Genomic DNA, 21398 nt, shown 5'->3' with positions numbered 1-21398 from the left:
TTGAATTCATTCTTTAGCTTTCAGCATTCTCTATGTATCCCACTATTAGAAATGCCTGATACCTTCAATTTTTGTTCATTTTAGGGGCTCTGCACTATCAGTGCTGTGGAATTCATCCACTGCAGGCTCAGTTTGACTTTCTCTGGTCTGCAGACTCGCTTATCACTCATTCATTGGCTTCCTAGCTTCCAGATTTTATTGTTACTGTCTCTTCTCCAGTGTTCACTGTCCTAGTGAGGTTTTTCTTTCCTCTTGTTAAGCTTCCAATGTAATTTTCCTCTGAATTCATGAAGAGGCAGTGGAAAACTCATAGGTCCAGTCTGTCATTTTTAACAGAAATTGTCCCCCCCCCCTTTTTAAAAAAAAAAGATTTTATAAATTTATTTGACACAGAGAGAGATTACAAGTACTCAGAGAGGCAGGAAGAGAGAGAGGGGGAAGCAGGCTCCCTGATGAGCAGAGAGCCTGATGTGGGACTCAATCACAGGACCCTGAGATCATAACCTGAGCCAAAGGCAGAGGCTTAACCCACCAAGCCACCCACGTGCCCAGTTGTCCCCCTTTTAAATTAGATGTACAGTCGACACTCATTACAGATTCCATATGTATGAATTCACTTACTTGCTGAAATTCATAAACTCAGGATCAATACTTGCAGTGCTTTCATGGCAGACGTACAGAACGACAAAAAATTGGAGTTGGAGTACCTATCTTCTCACAGAGTATATTTCATTCTTACTCTCTTCTTTCTCATATTCAAGCTGCCTGCTTTCTTAGTCACTGCCATGAAATTCCATTCCTCTCTCTCCCAAAGTCAGCATCAGAGAATTCTAAGGTAAACTATTTTCAGTGAACCCCCAATATATCGAGCCCTATCCATAGAATTACCTGAAACCATTTTTGCCAGTTTCATTCAGCAGCTTAGACTAGGGTATCCCCCCAATATGGATTTGCCAACAAAACACCCTTTGCACAGTCTCAGACTGTACCCCCATTCATACATTTCACCACATTTATTTTATTATTATTATTATTATTATTAATTTTTTGACAGAGAGAAAGATACAGCCAGAGAGGGAACACAAGCAGGGGGAGTTGGAGAGGGAGAAGCAGGCTTCCCACAGAGCAGGAAGACCAATGCAAGTCTTGATCCCAGGACCCTGGGATCATGATCTGAGCTGAAGGCAGATGCTTAACGACTGAGACACCCAGATGCCCCCATTTCACCACACTTATTCCTCAGTGGTCTTCTTATGTAGGTCAAACAATTATCCACAAATTTTAAGATATTCAGTATGATGCTGTGTGTGGGAGTATATGCTTATAAACACGTATATATGATTAGAATCACTGTGAAATACAGAGGGTATCCCTGAATAGGGTGTATTTGTGGAAGTTTCAGGTGATTTTGATTGACATCAGAATTTCAGAATACATTTTTTCTCTAATTACCCTCTTGAATTTCCTCTCTTGGCTCTCCCCAATGTCCATGCTTTCGTTACCAGTTTTAAAAATTGCTTAGCCATATTCGAGAACTATTTAAGCATTTACTTTCCCAGATATTATTTTTACTTTAATCTTTTTTCTTTTTCTTTTTTTTTTTTTTTAAAGATTTTATTTATTTATTTGACAGGCAGAAATCACAAGTAGACGGAGAGGCAGGCAGAGAGAGAGGAGGAAGCAGGCTCCCTGCTAAGCAGAGAGCCCGATGCGGGACTCGATCCCAGGACCCTGGGATCATGACCTGAGCCGAAGGCAGCGGCTTAACCCACTGAGCCACCCAGGCGCCCTAATCTTTTTTCTTTTTTAGAAGTTTCAGTCTCTCCCAAGATAGGAAAAATGAACACACGCATTTTTATTTCTTTCAGATCTGGAATCTATGTGTGAGACGAAGATATTATCTCTAAAGAAGAGACATTTTAGTCAAGTAATATTTACTCATGAAGACATGCCTACTTTTATTCAGCCCACATTTCTTACTCCACATCAAAAAACTGTTAATGAAGAGAAACCCTGTGAATGTAAGATATGTGGAAAGGCCTTTAATCAGAACTCACAATTTATTCAACATCAGAGAACTCATTCTGCTGACAAAAGCTATGAGTGTAAGGAGTGTGGGAAGACCTTTAGCCGTGGCTCACTTGTTACTCGACATCAGAGGATTCACACTGGTGAAAAACCCTATGAATGTAAGGAATGTGGCAAGGCTTTTAGTTGTAGTTCATATTTTTCTCAGCATCAGAGGATTCACACTGGTGAGAAACCCTATGAATGTAAGGAATGTGGAAAAGCCTTTAATTATTGCTCAAACCTCAATGATCATCAGAGAATTCACACTGGTGAGAAACCCTATGAATGTAAAGTATGTGGAAAAGCCTTTACTAAGAGTTCTCAACTTTTTCCACATCTGAGAATTCATACTGGTGAAAAACCTTACGAATGTAAGGAATGTGGGAAGGCCTTTACTCAACACTCAAGGCTTATTCAACATCAGAGAATGCATACTGGTGAGAAACCTTATGAATGTAAGGAATGTGGGAAGGCCTTTAGTAGTGCCTCAACACTTACTAACCATCATAGAATTCATATAGGCAAGAAACTCTATGAATGTAAGGAATGTGGAAAGGCCTTTATTCAGAGCTCAGAACTTATTCAACATCAGAGAATCCATACAGATGAAAAACCTTATGAATGTAATGAATGTGGGAGGGCTTTTAATAAAGGCTCAAACCTTACTAGACATCAAAGAATTCATACTGGTGAGAAACCCTATGACTGTAAGGAATGTGGAAAGGCCTTTGGTAGTCGCTCTGACCTTATTCGTCATGAAGGAATTCATACTGGGTGAAAGATAAGCCCTTTTGATAATATTTATAATAATATACTTAAAACAGCTAATGGAAAAAAAAACAAAACAGCATAGTAGTTTTTTTAGGCTACTGTAACAAAGTACCGAGTACCCCAAAATGGGGTGACTTAAAACAACAGAAATGTATTCTCACGGTTTTGGAGCTCTGAAATCCAAAATTGAAGTTGTTGGTAAGGTTGGTTCCTTCGGAGGACGATTTTATTCCATGTCTTTCTCCTAGCTTCTGTTAACAGCATTCTGTGACATTCCTTGTCTTGTAAATGCATCACTCCAATCTCTGCATCCATATTTACATTTCATTCTTCCTGTATAAATTTGTCTCTGTCTTGTATACAAGAGGAGACTCATACAGGACATCTGTCATATTGGTCACCCTTATGACCTTACTTTGATTACATCTGCACAACAACCTTATTTCCATATAGGATCACATTCACAGGTGCCAGAAGTTCGGACATCAACATAGTTTAACCCATAACACTGTTAACAATGTTTTTCTAACATATTTGTAGTTTTCTTGTATACATAATTTCTTGAATCTATTTCAAAATGTCAGTTCAATGTTTAAGTTAAACCTCTCTTCCCTCCAAAAAAGATTTTGTCTCAAACTAGTTCTTAAATAATTCTTTCCACCCCATTGTTTTATGCTGCTTGAGTTTGAGTTGTTAGCTTAGTTTTAGAGCCATCTTTTCTATTGCTCTGCCCTATAGATCTGCTTCTACCAATACTATACTATAAGTTACATTACAGAGACTATCTTCTAATTCCTGGCAGAATTATAACTCTGTTTTTGAAGGCAGCTCTATTTCTTTCCCTTTTGTAACGCTAAAGTTTTCACGTTTTCAAAACGAAACAAAACAAATACAAACAAAATCCTTCACACACACAGTGAAAAAAAAAGTAGGTTATTTGTAAGCCTACCAAAAAGAAATTACTATTTTCAAATTATACAACATATCCTTCCAGACTTTAGTGTAATCATGATGTGCATACTATACCATAACCTGTTTATCATTCTTTTTAATGGTATCATAATAATCTTTTCTGTGGTAGATTATCATTTTGCTAAATATTACTGACATACTCTATGGTGCTCACTGAAATTTTACAGTTATAAAAGTTGCCTTCTAAATACAAAGTTAGTCCTTTTGTTTGTTTTTCTTTAAAAATAATTACACTTCAGTGTCAAAATACTGTTCAGTATTTTCTCCTTGAAAAATATTGCCAATAGTTTCAGTCCTGTCGTAATCACGTTATCGGTTTATCCTTCCAGACCCTTTTAAAAAAAACTATTTTTGCTTATAAATGTGTACACACTCAACCAAATACATAAATACTTGCAATACTTATAGAAAATTAGTGCTGCTTTATAATTGATATGTATAATTGTATGTATGAATGTACATACACACATACACACACAGTAATGTGTTGGATTGCTGTGAGGATTAAATGAGTTAAGAAATGTAAAATGAAGGGCACCTGGGTGGCTCTCATTTGGGTCTCTGCCTTTGGCTCAGGTCCTGATCCCAGAGTCCCAGGATCAACTCTTGCATCGGGCTCCCTGCTCAGCGGGGAGCCTCCTCCTTTCTCTCTCTGCCCCTCACCCTGCTCATACACCCTTTTTCTCCCTCAAATAAAGAAATGAAATCTTTAACAACAAAAACATAAAATGACGGTTACTGGGGTGGCTCAGTTGGTTAAGCATCTGACTCTTGATTTTGGCTCAGGTCATCATCTCAGAGTCATGAGATCAAGCCCCGTGTCAGGCCCCATGCTTGTTGAGAAGCCTGCTTGGAATTCTCGTCCTCTCCCCTGCTTGAGCTCATTCTTTGTCTCAAAGGGAAAAAAGGGGGGCTTGTTCCTAACATGTAGTAACTATCTAGAAGAGGTTATGTAATACTAGTATCAGTACCTCCACCATTATTATTATTTGTAGAAAGGATTTTAACCATGTTATACACCTTAATTGACATCAAACGACCAATAGGTGTAAATATTTGTAGAAAAGCTTCTCACCCACATTTATTCCTTATTCAGCATGAAGTTTTAAAAAGGAAGAAAAAATCCTAGGATATAAAAGTTGAGAAAGAAAAAGAACGGTTGAATGAGTCTACATTTACACCCGTATTTCATGCTGTGCAATAATTTTATGCCTGTCCAAAAACCTATTTACATATTGAGAATAACAAAATTCATTTGTCAAAACAGTAGGGAGATATGAAATATTTACTCAATAACTTTCCACCCAAGGACATGTGGGTCACATTCTTTTTCAAAATGGGAAATAAAACTAAAATGTGATCGCCACCAATATCTGAATATTGATAATACCCTTCCAAATAACATGAATCAGAAGGAAATAAATCCCTGAGTTATACTTAAATGAATGAAAATGAACACATTATGTAGAAAAACCGGAGAGCAACTCAGTCTGTATTCAGATAAAGTATAGCCCAATGGGCATGCCGGTGGTTTTTTTTTTTTTTCTTTCAAGTTTTAATTTGAATTACATTTAGTTTAAATACAGTGTAATATTAGTTTCTAGTATAGAATTTAGTGATTCATCACTGACATAAAACACCCAGTGCTCAACGCATCAAGTGTTCTCAACAATCATGTTCTCATCATCCATTTAATCCATCCCCTACCCACTTCACCTCCAGTAACCTTCAGTTGGTTCTTTATTAGTTAAGAACCTATTTTCTGGTTTTAGGGATGCTGGTAATCAAACACCAAAAGATTATTAATAAATGAACTGAATGTACAAGACAAAAAGCAAAAAGAATAACAGTAAACTGCATTCAAATATATTAAAGGTGTTAGGAAAAATAAAAACAATTCAAGGAAAATAAAATTACTTCTTTGACAGAAAAAATATAGATACAAACTGGTAATTTTGAGGAAGAAAAATAGAAGATGAATACATGAAATATGGACATGGTTGGGAGATTAGCATATTTACTAATTGGAAATCTAGACAAAGAATACAATATTTGTAGAAAAATGTAATTTGTCAGAATTAGGAGGTACAAACCCTTAATAGAGTAAAATGATAAGTGCAGGGAGGAAGAAGTTTTAATGTAGTCAAATAGGTGCACTTAGAACACCAAACCAAGTGTTATGGCCAAAATTTATCAAATATTTAAGGAACTTCCAAATTAAATGAGATAACAAGCTCACCATCAGTTTTTATGAATCTTTCATATTCCTGATGTCAAAATAACAATCACAAAATATAATTTATTATCATAGAACTAAAAGCACAAATTTATTCTTCAGTCTATTAAAATAAAACCAGTATTCACAATCTGAACCCATTACCTGAAGTCAGAAATCAAATACTTCATTTTTTGTTCTTTAAATATTTTACTTATTTGTTAGAGTGCGGGTACACATAAGCAGGCAGGAGGGGCAGAAGCAGGCCCTCCACTGAGCAAGGACCTAAACTGAAGGTAGACGCTTAACCGATAGACATTCAGGCGTCCCAGAAATCAAATACTTTAAACAAAACCTTACTATCACACTGAAAATCAGGAGAGAGCAAGCTAATTTAGATCACTACCTGTTTTTGTATGGCATGCAAGCTAAGCATGGTTTTTACATTTTAAAGTGGTTGAAATAAAAAAAGTAACATGAAATTATATGATATTCCAACTTCAGTGTTTCATAAAGTCGTTAAAACAGAATCACACAAATTCATACATTGTCTGGCTGCTTTCACACTATAACATAATTGAGTACCTGTAATAGACAAAATGGTTTGCAAAGCCTATAATATTTGCTATCTGCCCCATTACAGAAAAAAAATTGTCAATTCTTGCTCTAGATAGTCACTTGCTAAAAAACAGAAGTCCTATTGATTTGGTTAACTTAGTATTCTGTGCTATCCAAACTGAGAACACAAGTAGATTTTGGATAGAGAGGGATTCTTGAAATGCAACAAAAGATAATTCTGTGGCAAATTCTGGAGTTTATATATCTAAATAGGAATAGGAATAGGAAGACACAGATTTAACAACAAATCAGCAAAATAACTGTGAAATCCAGAAACCAGTCAAGAGGTCCTTACACCCCAGGCAAGCACAAGGCCAAGGAGGCAGAAGCCTGGTAGGAATTTCGTGATATTCCCTGTTTTTTATCAGAGCATACCCACCTGCCCCCAAACCAAGCCACATTTAGTTGGAAACCCCCAACTCCCATCTTCTCTCTGGGGATGGAAAGGAGTAGAATGTTAGTCTCTAAGTGACTTTTAGGGGGGGCTACACAAGGAGACCAGTGTCCGTCTTGCTTGTATCCAAGTACTGACAGGAATGTAGTGACAGGTTCTGAGGGGATTTCTGAGAATAAAGACCTGAACTGAAGTGTGTGCTAGAGTCTACAGTACCACTAATAAACACTAGGAGGAGCCCCAGACCATGATTTAGTAACAGCCCCACGGCTGCAGTAAGCTGCAATATCATAGACAGACACAAGGGGGAACGCCTGAGTAGAAACCAGTAAACCTTTTCAAGTAGTTTACACACACAAGCCCTGGAAGGATGCATGCCCAGAGAAGGCTTGAGAGGTCTCCAGAATCTCTAGCCAGGCTATGTGGAAAAAGTCTTGCCTGTAGTAGAGGAGACCACAGAGTCTGAAACAGCTGACTGCTTCTTCAGATGCTGAATCTCCACAACAAAAATAAGGCAGGCAACTATGACACATTTAGGAACCAATTAAATCTTCAAAAAGCCGAACCTAAATAAAGATATGAGTTGCCCAAGAATTCAGAATTACCATCATAAGGATGCTCAATGAATTAAAAGAACTCAAGGGTCCACTGATAGATGAATGGATAATTAAAATGCAATATCTACATACAATGGAATTTTATGCATCCTTAAGAAAGAGGACATCCTGTCACATGCTACAATATGGATGAACCCAAAAGACATTATGTTAAATAGGCCAGTTGCAAAAGAACAAATACCATATTCCATTCATATGAACTATCCAAGCTATTCAAAATCATAGAAACAAAATATATATACCTAGTCAAGTATATATGTACAGGTATTTTTTGACAATGGTATCTCAGTGTATTTTGTGGTTCAAGGTTTCAGGCCCAGCAATCATGTTGTTGGAAGATATGAACTGATAATTTAGCAAAGTATATGAGACAATTAGTGGTATTTGTATGTAACCAAATAGTTATGGTTAGAGATGCAGGGCGATAAGGTGAAAAGTTGGAGGTGGGATAGCAGGAGAAAGCCCTGGGGAGTGAGTGGTCCTCTCATCTGGGAATCAAGGAGTTGACTACTATGAGATGGATGCCTCCTGGGGAAGCAATGATCTCCATTAATTTTTAGAATGATACAAATCGTAGTGACTTCAACCAGATTTCCCTTTATACATGGGACTCCAGAGGTATAAATTTTGGCAGGGAGCAAAGAGTATATGAAGATAATGAGCTAAACACAATGAGCTCGGGATACGTAATGGATTGCTAATATCAAGCAGGAGAAGCAATAAATGTCCTAGTATGTTGCCTTAGGAGAGGCAGTCCATAGGTGTCACTAGGTGTCACTGGAGTGAAGGTTTTGGTGTTCTGGGCATAACTGTCTGCAGTGAAGGGGCAAAAACATCTCGGTCTTGGGGTGGCGTGATGTCATATAAGGTGATGTCATCTTCCACAGAAAGCTCCTGGAACAAAGTGATCTCATCTGGGATATGGGACTGAGGTGACATTTCTTTCTTTCTTTTTTTTTTTTTCCTAAAGATTTTATTTATTTATTTGACAGATGGAGATTACAAGTAGGCAAAGAGGCAAGCAAAGAGAGAGGGGGAAGCAGACTCCCTGCCGAGCAGAGAGCCCGATGCTGGGCTCAAATCTCAGGACCCTGGGATCACGACCTGAGCGGAAGGCAGAGGCTTTAACCCACTGAACCACCCAGGCACCCCTGAGGTGACATTTCTAAGTGGGTACCTGCTTGAATTGATAAGAATCTTAGCATTTGCCATGTTTTATTGAAAGCGTGACTTTTTTGGAGGGTTGGGGCCTCTGAACTGTAAACCAGTGAAATCACCCAGACCAACAGTGATAAGACAACAGGATGCTGTGCAGCTGCACTTCACAGGTTTTTTGTTTTATGACAGAAATTTAGCTCAAATGGGCCCCATGTCAGATTGGCAGCTACCTGGCCCATGAAACAATCTATGGTTAATGGATCTCAGGAGGATTTGTGCCCTCAATCTGGCCTCCAGTGCTTATGGCAACAAAAAAATGTATAAAGATGGGGACAGGGGTGCCTGGGTGGCTCAGTTGGTTAAGTGCCTGCCTTCGGCTTGGGTCATGATCCCAGGGTCTTGGGACAGAGCCCCACATTAGGCTCTGCACTCAGCAGGGAGTCTGGTTCTCTTTCTCCCTTTACCCCTTCCCCTGCTTGTGCTCTTTCTCTCTCTCAAATAAATCTTTAAAAACAAAAACAGGGAGAGACATTATTAAAGGACCGCATGTATAATGAGTCTTTATATACATGGAGATAAGACACATTTCCCTTTTATTTTTAATTTCTTAATTTTTTTGAGACGTGGTGGGGGAGGGCAAAGGGAGAGGGAGAGAGAGAATCTTAAGCAGACTCCATACCCAGTGCAAAGCCCAACGCAGGGCTCGATCTCACAACCCTGAGATCATGCCCCGAGCCGAAATCAAGACTGACTGAGTCACCCAGATGTCCCACATTTCCTTTTTTTTTTTTTTTAAAGATTTTATTTATTTATTTGACAAACAGATATCACAAGTAGGCAGAGAGGCAGGGAGAGAGAGAGGAGGAAGCAGGCTCCCTGTTGAGCACAGAGCCCAATTCGGGGCTCTATCCCAGGACCCTAGTATCATGACCCCAGCTGAAGGCAGAGGCTTTAACCCACTGAGCCACCCAGGCGCCCCCACATTTCCCTTTTAAATACAAGAAACGGTAATGAGAGAAAGTTTTTAGAGTTGGTATGAGGTATAAATTAGCCAAGGAACCTTGAATTAAGAGATTAAGTCCCAGGGCAAGAGAGCGGCCCATTTGGGGGCCTGTTTGTCAGACTGGCATTAGAAAAAGAGTTGAGGACACCATTATGTCTCAGTTAAACTATCTGGGACCTATTTGGAACATGAAAGTTCTGTTGGATGCCTCTTTCAAGTGCCCAGTATTATGCAGTCTCAGAAGTGAATTGCATGCCTTGATTACTATCAGTAATGGCTAGAACTCTGAAAGAAATAAGGTGTGTCCTGACAAGGCCTTACATTGTGGTCTTAGTATATTGTAGAGCCATGTGTAATACTGATTTATATCTTGCGTCTGTGAGGTAACAGACTTTTTAACCCCGAAGGGAATACTTTTCAAGCAGTGGACCAGTAGTCTGTAATGAATGTGAAGATGGAGCCATTTGTTGGCTGGGACACCCAGTGCTAAGATGACTGCCTGGAGTTTGCCCAAATGTATTGTCCCTTGGGTCCTATCATTTATAAAGAAAATCCTGGCTAAGGGTTGGGAAACAGCAACATGACACTGAGTTTTATCACACAAGATGGTTAGCAGTGTTATCTGTATAGTCTACAAACCCTCATTACTATTCAGTTGATCCCAAGAGCTCCTAGGTGTGAGGTAATGGGGGGAGACCTTCTTCAGCATTATGGCATCTAGCAAGGGACTGAGGAGAGAGGAGTCCAGCTCTCCTGCAGGAGGCATATGTTAGTCCAGATTTGGCTCCATCCTGTCTTAAGGAGGTCTCAGGAGCTGTGTCGAGCTTGTGAGGCAGTTTCCATTACCCAAAGCATAATGAGAAGCTGGGTGTGGAGGGTCACAACATCAGGGTCTGTGAATGCTTTTCTTTCTAGGAGAGCCCAATATGCAACCAGTTCCTGGTTGTCTTAATGGCGTGAAGCATGAGGCCAAGATAAGCAGTTTCTTGCATCAGAAGTCCTTGGATAACTTATGGCCATTTTAAGGGGTCCTCAGACTCCAAGAGGCATGAGAAGAAGTTACCAAGGCCTCTATGGTGAAGAAATCTCTGAGGGCACTAATAAGAGTGTCTGTTGACTTTAACTTGGAGATTTTAAGCCATTTTTGAATAGAGACCCATTTAAGGAGGGCTGATTTACCCACGGCAAAATCATTTAGATAAAGTAAAATTTACAAATGAAGACTACAGACCCTCCAAAGGACTAAAACATGTCGGACTTGTATGCCTGTAATGAGTGTGTCGAGTGAGTCTCCTTGCCGGAGTATGTCATTAATGTAGTTCCATACTTTGTACTCCTGGAGAAAAGCAGGTACAGTTATTTTGTTTGCAAGGTTTGTGATGACAAAGCTGCTGAGGTACGCCCTGGGTAGCCTGGAAAAGACATATAATGTCCCTGTGGAGGCAAAGACAAACTGCAAGTGAGAGGCTGTGGAAATAGGCATTAAACAGAACATGTTAGCCAAATCTGTAAGAGCAAAATATTTACCATTTGTTGAATAAATAGAATCAGTGGTTTTAATAATACCAGATATTGGTATTATGGATGGGACCACAGCATTAAAGTTGTAGTAAATTCACTAGGAGGCATCATTCATTCACTTTATATACTTATGTTTTATTTATATATTTATGTATTTATTTATTTTCTTCTAGGTTTAAGGCAGGCAAAATTGGGCTGTCAAATGGAGAAGTAGCAGAGATAATCACCCCTCTATAAATTACAGTTTATAGAATACATTTTAATCCTTGGAAGCTTCTGTTTTAATTTATATTGGGTCATATTACTATTTTAACTAGGAGTCTGTGGCATCCCGTATTATCAGGCCAATTTCCCCACCCCCCACTCCACTGGCTTGTTTTTACTTTAATTAGCTTCAAACTAGTTTTTAAAGTAGAATCAACCAGAAGGTGAGAATGTAAGGGAAATGATTCTCCAACACTTCTCATGTACACTAAAATTTTAGGTTTCTTTTTTAGAATACAAGAGGCTCTTTGCTGTTTACAAGGTGTGTTGGGAAAATGTCCGTTCTCCTGTTTCTCCTTTACTCTCACACTACTACCACACTTGTAAAACTTATGACACCAAATGTATGGAGGTTTCCCCACTCCATGCAATTCTGTGACAGCACCTGGGGGCCTACAATTTAACTCAGTTATGACACTGTCTACCTGGAGATAGCACCAGGTCTCATAAGGGTCAGTCTCACATGACTGTCCCCTCACCACCCCAACCCCCACATATACTTCAGATAGAAATCACAAATCTAGGTTGTTACTTATGGTTCTGACCCATCAGCTATAATGTAGAAGTTCCCAAGGTGCCCTCCTCTAAGATTTGATTAATTTGTTAGAGCAGCTTACAGAACTCAGGAAAAACAGTTTACTTGCTGTTTACCAGTTTCTTATAAAAAGATAAGATAAAGGACATAGATGAACATCCAGATGGGAAGGTTCATAGGACTAGGTCTAGGAAGATCCCGAGTGCAGGAGCTTCTCTGTCCTGTGGAGCTGGGGTGTGTCACCCTCCTAGTATGTGAATGTCATCAATCTGGAAACTCTCCAAACCCTGTCCTGTTGCGATTTTTATGGAGGCTTCCTCAATAGGTGTGATCAATGAACAACTCTGTATCCAGCCCCTCTACCCTCTCTGGAGAGCTGGACTTCAGAGACGCCCCTATGGCAAGGAACCGGGGGTGGCCTCTGGCCCAAAGCCAACAAGTGATTGAGGCCTTTAGTCTAACCATGTGATCTTGCAAACAGATCTTTCCCTAGTTGAGGATCAGATAGACCATAGTTCTGGCCAATATCTGACTACAGCCTTGTAAGACCCTAAATCAGAGGACCTAGCTAAGCCATATCTGGACTCCTGACAGAGAAACTCTAAGATAATAAATGTGTGTTGCTTTAAGCTACTAAGTCTCTGATCATTTGTTAGGTAGCACTAGATGACTAACACACCTAGGTTACCAGAGACCAGTATTCATAAATGTCATAGCTTAGTGTTTCTCATTACTATCTCTTCTGTGAGGATGATGCTTTGTTTCAGAGCTAACAATTACGTGTGTGATGCACATCCAAAGTCCGCTCTTGTCTGCCTATGAGAATTACTAGGGATGTTTGAACCCTTAGCCAGAGCTAATCAAAGAGAATATCTGGAGCTAGGACCTGCTCGAACGTATTTTTAAAGAACGCTTTAAAAATTATCTTCCCCAAGAGATATATTAACTACAAAGGAAGAAATAGTACCTTTAGAGTGGAGAAATCAAAGCATCTTAACCATGTGATCAGTGGTGACATCACCAACAGGATACATCAACATTGTGTATCATCTGGTATTATCTCTGAGGATATATTACTTCTGTAGTATTAATGCATAACCTTAATGTAGTCAGAGAAAATACTGAATCAAACCCAAATTGAGGAATATTCTACAAAATAACTGGCCAGTATTCTTTAAAAAAAAAAAAAAAAACTAAGTCATGAAAGACAAGAAAAGACTGAGGAACTGTCACAAATTGGAGACTAAAGAGAAATAACAAGTAAATCCACCACAGGATCTGGAATCAGTGGCAAGGACTACAGTAATTACTAGTTTGTTCTGATGTTAATTTCCTGGTTTTGATAATTATACAAAGGTTATATAAGACATTAACATTAGGAGAAACTGGATGAAGACTATATAAGAACTGTTTTTGCAACTTTTTAAATCAAATTTTATTTCAAAATAAAAATAAAAAACCTCTCTATACTTGAGAGTTTCTCAAAGTATTTACTTTTGCTCTTCAGAAACACAGAGACATTTACTTATACTTTGGTGACAGCCCAAGGACTGAGCTGGAGGAATGACAGTAGACCAGGTCATGGTGCCATGACCTTGTCGGAAAAACAGAAACACTTGCAATGCTTCCTGCATTTTGAAACATTTCCCCCCTTTATTTTGTTTTTCACTTACAAAAGTAATATATGTTTTAACAAGTAAAACAATACAAAGGTAAATAAACAACTGCTTATTTTTCCCTTCCCCCCACCAAGATAACCAATGTTAATTAAGACCTTGCTGTAAATCCATCCATACTTTTCTTTGTTCATAGAAACATACATGCATATATATACACATACAGGAGTTTTACTTTTTAAAAAAAAATAGATTCAGATACATTATTCTGCAATTTGCCCTTTTCACTTAACAATATACCACGAACAAATTAGCAGAGTTCTAGTTCCCCACTCAAATAATTTTACTTAATCATACATTTGATATATCATACTTTTATATATATATTTCTTTTTCTATTTCGCTTTCATTTTCCCTCTCTGACTCCCTCATTACCAACCTGCATCACCCACCTCCCTCTAACCTAATATATACTCTTCTATACTTTTCATCATGCATAGAAAAATCATAAACAAGCGTATATGGATACATGTTTTTTCACTCAGACAGCTAGAGGAGTTCTGTCACTGATTTACAGAAACAGGCTATTTTATGTACTTACTTGTACTTTTTTTTTTGTTTAAGGAAACACTGTGGAATATTATTCAAGTCCACTAGCATGGCTTAATTTTTCCACCTTAATGGCTATATAAACAAGAATCTATGGAATGGATATACTAGTTTCTCCCCTCTTCCAGTTTCCCTACTGATGGGCATTTATTTTGATTCTAGTGCTTTATTGCCAGTAGGAAAAATTTTATAATACACATATTCATCTGTCCTTTATGTATTGGGGTTTTGCTTCTTCTTCTTCTTTTTTTTTTTTTTTTAAAGATTTTATTTATTTATTTAACAGACAGAGATCACAGGTAGGCAGAGAGAGAGACAGGAGGAAGCAGGCTCCCCAAGGAGCAGAGAGCCCGATGCGAGGCTCAATCCCAGGGCTCTGGGATCATGACCTGAGCCGAAGGCAGAGGCTTTAACCCACTGAGCCACCCAGGCACCCCTGGGGTTTTACTTCTAAGAGAAGATTCCCCAAAGTGGCATAAGTATTTTAAGTTATAAAAGATGTTGCCAGATTGTTTTTTGAGAGAGCTGAATCTGTGTGTCCACCAGCAGGGTATAAGAACAACCTTTGCTGGGGACAGCAAAAAGCATTCCTGCTATTTTCTGTCAGTTTGGTTGCATAGTTATCTCATTATGACTTTAATCTGTATTCCCCAACAACTACCAAGGCGACACATTTTTTGATAGTCCCACCGGCTACTTGGATTTGCTTTTTACAACCTTCTATTCATATTCTCTACCATGTTTTGCCATTGAGTTATCTCCTTCCTGTCAATTTGAAAAGCACTTCTCCACTGAATGGCTTTGCAAATATTTCACCCCAAATTATAATGTATTGAGTTTGTTGATGGCATCTTTTGCCATACAAAAGATCATAGTTTTACATAGTCAAGTTTTTCCTATTTTTAAATTTTTTAAAAAATATTTATTTATTTATTTGACAGAGAGAGAGAGAGATCACAAGCAGGCAGAGGCAGGCAGAGAGAGAGAGGTGGAAGCAGGCTCCCCGCCAAGGAGAGAGCCCCATGTGGGGCTTGATCCCAGGACCCTGAGATCATGACCTGAGCTGAAGGCAGCGCCTTAACCCACTGAGCCACCCAGGCACTGCATCCTATTTTTAAATTTTTATTTAAGTAGACTCCATGTCCAGCATGGAACCCAATGTAGGGCTTGAACTCATGAGCTGAGATCAAAAGTCAGAGTCTTAATGGACTGAAGCACCCCAGCACCATAGTATTTAATAGTTTTTATCCTGTGTTGATAAAGTTAATCTAACTTCTAGATTGTACATGTAGTCTTTCATTTTCCTTTAAGAACTGTATTATTTTAAAATTTTAAATCTTAGGGACGCCTGGGTGCTCAGTTGGTTGGGCAGCTGCCTTTGGCTCAGGTCATGATCCCCACATCCTAGGATCGAGTCCCACATCGGGCTCCTTGCTTGGCGGGGAGCCTGCTTCTCCCTATGCCTCTGCCTGCCACTCTGTCTGCCCGTGCTCACTCTCTCTGGCAAATAAATAAATAATTTAAAAAATTTAAATCTTAAATCCACCTGGATTTTTTTATATGGGTGGGGCTGCTAGCCCAACTTTAATTTCTTCCTGATTAAAAGCCAATTGTAACAGAATTCTTTATAAACATCTATTTCAGGATTTTCTATGCTGTTCCATTGAAAGGAACAGGTTCCTCTGCCAATACTTTATTAAAGTGACTTCACATTATATTCTGACATCTGGTATACAACTTTCTTTTTCATATTTTTCTTGTTTAGACTATTAGAACAAATGTTCTTCCATAAGGACTTTAAGATCATTTCACATAAGATTTTTTTAAAAAGGCACAGATATTTAGTGTAATTCCAAAAGTAGTGCATTTAAGTTATTAGATGTTTACGGAGAGGAACTTTTAATTTCTATACTGTCTTCTCAGAAAATTATCTTTTAACTCAAAACAATTACTAGTCTCATTTATTGATATAAAATCATATCAGCAAAAAGTTTTACATTTTTTTTGTTTATACCAATTACTTATTTTCCATTGTCTTCTAAGACAATATTTAGTAAAAATAGACAGCAGTGAACACCCTTATCTCTAATACTATTAAATTCTTAATCTTCAAAAGATGGTTTTAACATAATATATGCTATAGAGTTTTGGTAAAGATACTCTTTTTTTTTTTTTTTAAAGATTTTATTTATTTATTTAACAGAGAGAGATCACAAGCAGGCAGAAAGGCAGGCAGAGAGAGAGGAGGAAGCAGGCTCCCTGCTGAGCAGAGAGCCAGATGCGGGGCTCGATCCCAGAACCCTGGGATCATGACCTGAGCCGAAGGCAGCGGCTTAACCCACTGAGCCACCCAGGCGCCCCGGTAAAGATACTCTTAAGTGGTTATTACATACTACAATTTATCTTGTATTAGATTGGAAATATTTGCAAAATCCAATTAAATATCTTCCAGCATCTATTGATGGCATCTTCTCTTTCATACTATTGATTTTATTGATGTATTTCCTATTACTGCATTGACTCTGCATTCTTGGAGCAATTCTTCCTTGGTCATTATAATACATTGTTCTTAGGTATACTGCTGAATTCCATTTGCTATTATTTTAATTATAATTTTTTATTTCTAAGCTCATGGGTAAGACTGGTTTGGGGTTTTCTTTTTTCCACTGCTATGATTTGGTTTTGGAGTTAAAACTTACTCTGACTTCATAAAGTAAATTGGGGATCATAGTCTAAGGGCTGAGATATTTAAAGTAACACTGTTATTACTCTTTAAAAGTTAGATGAGGGGCACCTCAGTGGCTCAGTCAGTTAATCATTGACTCTTGATCTCAGCTCAGGTCTCAAACTCAGAGTCATGAATTCAAGTCCCCTCTTGGGCTCCATGTCTTGGGCTCCATGCTAGGCATGGAGCTTACAAAAAAAGTTAGATGAGGGAGCCTGGGTGGCTCAGTGGGTAAAGCCGCTGCCTTCAGCTCAGGTCATGATCTCAGGATCCTGGGATCGAGTCCCGCATCGGGCTCTCTGCTCAGCAGGGAGCCTGCTTCCTCCTCTCTCTCTCTGCCTGCCTCTCTGCCTACTTGTGATCTCTCTCTCTGTCAAATAAATGAATAAAATCTTTAAAAAAAAAAAGTTAGATGAAACTAATTATGAAATCATCTGGGCCTGGAGCATTTTTCAATCCTAGATCTTTAATCACTTTTCCAAACTCTTCAAAGGTAATTGTTCTATCAAGTTTCTTACTGCAATTTTTCTAACTTACATTTTGCAAGAAAAACATTTATTTAAATAAAAGCATGTTGATCTAAAAATAAAAAATTAAAACATGTTGATCTAGATTGGTTAAGAAGTATCTTTTATCATTCTTACAATCACATCTTTATCTGGGATTATGCTTCTTTTTTTTTTTCCAAGTTTTTATTTAAATTCCAGTTAGTTAGCATACAGTGTAATATCAGTTTCAGGTGTAGAATTTAGTGATTCATCTCATAAACACAATATCCACGTGATTGCTTCCTTTCTCATTCTGGATCAGGCATTCTTATACGGAGTCAAATCTTGAAAAATGTGGACATTTGTTTTATTTGGATGACACAGCAGCTCAGGGAAGTAGACTTTTTTCAAAGACTGGAATGATGAAATGACTTGGGCTTTAGTGCCTAGGACATTCACAGGGAAACTGAGAGGGAAGAGAAGTGGATGTTGCTGAATTAATTTGCAGAAAGAAAAAAAAACAGAAAAAAAATCTCCTCCTTTGGTCTCTGCATGAAGCATTTCTGAATTATAAGACTCATATAAAACAGTGTCTTTCCTACTAATTTTCTGCAAGGTATGTTAAGCAAGACTAAGAAAATAGAAGAGGTGCACGATATACCACGGCCATACTAGTTTTTGTCAAACAATGGCTGGATTGAGTAATCAAGTTTATAATGTTTTGTTCATCCAATGTTGGTTGTGAAACTATTCCTAAGCTTTGCCTTTTTAACATTAACAAATGTTATTATAATTTTTTATATTGTTAAGACGCTAAAAGATAGGGATGATATTTAGAGTGCAAAAGTTGGTGAACAGCATTCTACATACTGTATGACACACATACACTTGATATTCACAATTTACATTAAATGCACATTTACGGGCGCCTGGGTGGCTCAGTGGGTTAGGCCGCTGCCTTCGGCTCAGGTCATGATCTCAGGGTCCTGGGATCGAGTCCCGCATCGGGCTCTCTGCTCAGCAGGGGCCTGCTTCCTTCCCTTCCCCTCTCTCTGCCTGCCTCTCTGCCTACTGTGATCTCTCTCTGTCAAATAAATAAATAAAATCTTTAAAAAAAAAATAAATAAATGCACATTTACATTTCCAAAATATAAATAATGCTTATTATGTGGCTCACTGTGGAATATACCATAATATACCAATTCTCTTTACATATATTCTGTATGCTGTTGTCATTCCATTAACATACTTTTAAACTTTCATAAGCCAGAGTGACCATGTTTATGTTTTACAAAGTATTTTCTATAATCTTTGTATAAAAATTTCTACAATTAGAACAAGACTTCCCTTATGGTAAAACATTTTGTCCAGATTCATTAAATCCATGAGATTTCTCCTAAAAATGAATGCCTGCACATATAATGAAATAGGACACCTTGCTTAAGGCTTTCTCACAATAACAGGTTTTAATTCCTATAGGCATTCTTTCTGGCATGAATTTTCTGATGTCTACTGAGGTTTGGCTTCTGATAAAAAGCTTTGCCACATTCACTGCATCCATAGGGTTTTTCTCCTGTATGAGTTCTCCAGTGTTTATTGAGGCATGATTTTTGACTGAAGGATTTCCCACATTCTCTGCAACGGTATGGTCTTTCTCCTGTGTGTATTTTTCGATGTACATTGAGGTATGACTTCTCGCCAAATGACTTCCCACATTCACTGCACACAAAGGGTCTCTCTCCAGTATGTGTTCTTTGATGTTCTCTGCGGTGTGACTTCTGAGTGAAGGCTTTCCCACAGAAAAAACATTCAAAGGGTCTTACCCCAGTGTGAATTCGCTGATGTTTAATGAGGGTTGACTTATGTGAAAAGGCTTTCCCACAGTCAGTGCATCCATATGGTTTCTCCCCAGTGTGACTTCTCTGATGCCTAATGAACTCAGACTTGTAGCAGAAGGCTTTCCCACACTCGCTACAGACATGGGGTTTCTCTGCAGGTGGAACCCTCTTACGTTTGTATGCAAGAGAATTGGTTTCTGCTGGTTTATACATAAGTGCTGGGTTGTGGCTGAAAGCTTTCTCACAATGACTGCATTCCCAGAGTTTTTCTCCATTAGGTCTTCTATCATGGTTTGTATGTTGTAACAATTTCCCACAACCACAGCACTCATCTTGCTTTTTTGAATAGTTTCTCTTAAAACCAATCAAATCTAAATTATGGTTTGCACTCTTTCCACAGGGATCCCAGTTACTGGGATTTTGAATTAAAGGAGAAAGATTAGTGCTCAGAGGTGGTATTTTCCCAAACTTATTGTTTTCATGGCTTCTTTCCTTGGGCAATGTTTTCTTGCTGATGAATGTACCTTGGTTCAAAATCATGTCTTGTCTTTTCCTCTGGACATTAACTTGACAAATGTTTTCTGGAGAAAATACAGCAAACCTTTCTTTATCCTATTATTATGATCTAGAATAAAATTACTTGGGAAATACCCTAAGAATTTAAACAATGCATGGTATATGAACAGAAAGCATGAACCATAACTAAATGCAGGGAAGGGTGTTGTACAAGTAGAGAAGAATCACAACAGTAGCACAAATGAAATGGAATATGTCATACAGTACATAAAGAAGTAATTTTGAAGATGGGATATTGTAGAGCAGTAGTTGGCAAACATGTTCTTAAAGGGCCAGAGAGTAAATTTTAGGCTTTGTGGGCCATATGGTCTCAGTCAAAATTACTCAACTCTCCCATTGTACTTGGGAAACGCAGACAGTATATAAATGTAAAGGCACAGCTGTGTTCCAATAAAACTTTATTCACAAAATCAGGTGGCCAAACTATAGGCTGTAGTTTGTCAGTCCTGTTACTGAGATGTCATCTAGCACCTTGCTCTTCAACGTGTGACTCTTAAAAGAGGGAAAAGAAAGGCAGCTGATGGCCAGGTTACTATGGTTTCAGGAAGGTTGATGAGCATAGTTTAATGAAATAAAATGCATTGTAAAGGGCACCAGAATGTGATGGTTAAGAGTACTGGTTCTGAGGGTGCCTGGGTGGCTCAGTTGTTTAAGTGATTGCCTTTGGCTCAGGTCATGATCCTTGGGTCCTGGGATTGAGTCCTGCATCGGGCTCCCTGCTTGGTAGGGAGCCTGTTTCTCCCTCTCCCTCTGCTGCTCTGCCTGCTTCTGTTCTCTCTCTGTCAAATAAATAAATAAAATCTTAAAAAAAAAAAAGATTAAAAAAAAAAGAGTACTGGTTCTAAAAGCTGATCATGTGGGTTTAAATCTGTTTCAGTCCCTTACTTTGCTCTATGTTCTTTTTTTTTTTTTTAAGATTTTATTTATTTACTTGAGAGAGAGAGAGAGAGAATGAGAGGAAAGAGGTCAACAGGAGAAGCAGACTCCCTGCCGAGCAGGGAGCCCGTTGTGGGACTCGATCCCGGGACTCCAGGATCATGACCTTAGCCGAAGGCAGTTGCTTAACCAACTGAGCGACCCAGACACCCTCCTCTATGTTCTTAGATAAGTTTCCTAACTTTTCTGTGATTGTTTCATTTGTAACTGGGGTAATAAAGGCTGGATATCTCATAGGTGTTGGAAGGGTTGAATGAAATGATATATGTAAAGGGCTGAGAACAAATCTAGCACAGAGTGAGCACACCATTAGTGCTGGCCGATAATTCTAGTGCTATTGCTGCTACTTCTACAGCCAAGGTGGATGAACAGCAGATGGCAGTGATTTCAAAGACATCATCTTGGGGAGAAGCATGAAAATGACTTGAAAATTTGGGGGATCATGTAATATTTAATTCAATTATGTGATTAT

The 21398-nt window shown here is 38.5% G+C and overlaps 2 protein-coding genes across 9 annotated transcripts in view; one reads left to right on the top strand and one right to left on the bottom strand.

Moving 5' to 3' along the window:
- Positions 1–21398, top strand: part of LOC132005609 (zinc finger protein 30 homolog) — a 100551-nt gene that overhangs the window by 24028 nt on the left and 55125 nt on the right. For 5 of the 8 annotated variants that reach the window (XM_059382952.1, XM_059382951.1, XM_059382955.1 and 2 more), the window contains one exon: positions 1869–6109. In XM_059382952.1, the coding sequence (XP_059238935.1) occupies positions 1869–2848 (980 nt within the window). In that variant the 3' untranslated portion in view covers positions 2849–6109. Of the gene's footprint in view, positions 1–1868; positions 6111–21398 lie in introns of those variants that run through there. The other 3 variants (XM_059382958.1, XM_059382957.1, XM_059382950.1) reach the window with 3 other exon arrangements.
- ZNF568 (zinc finger protein 568) overlaps positions 1–21398 on the bottom strand; it is a 136312-nt gene that overhangs the window by 96506 nt on the left and 18408 nt on the right. Inside the window, exon 7 of the mRNA XM_059382886.1 lies at positions 13091–19995. Within this exon, the coding sequence (XP_059238869.1) occupies positions 19043–19995 (953 nt within the window). The 3' untranslated portion in view covers positions 13091–19042. Of the gene's footprint in view, positions 19996–21398 lie in introns of the transcript that reaches the window.

This window comes from Mustela nigripes, chromosome 17 (genome assembly GCF_022355385.1).
Source record: "Mustela nigripes isolate SB6536 chromosome 17, MUSNIG.SB6536, whole genome shotgun sequence".
Taxonomy (NCBI): Eukaryota; Metazoa; Chordata; class Mammalia; order Carnivora; family Mustelidae; genus Mustela; species Mustela nigripes.
The sequence above is the reverse complement of the archived record's forward strand: the minus strand, read 5'-3'. Positions and strand labels throughout refer to the sequence as shown.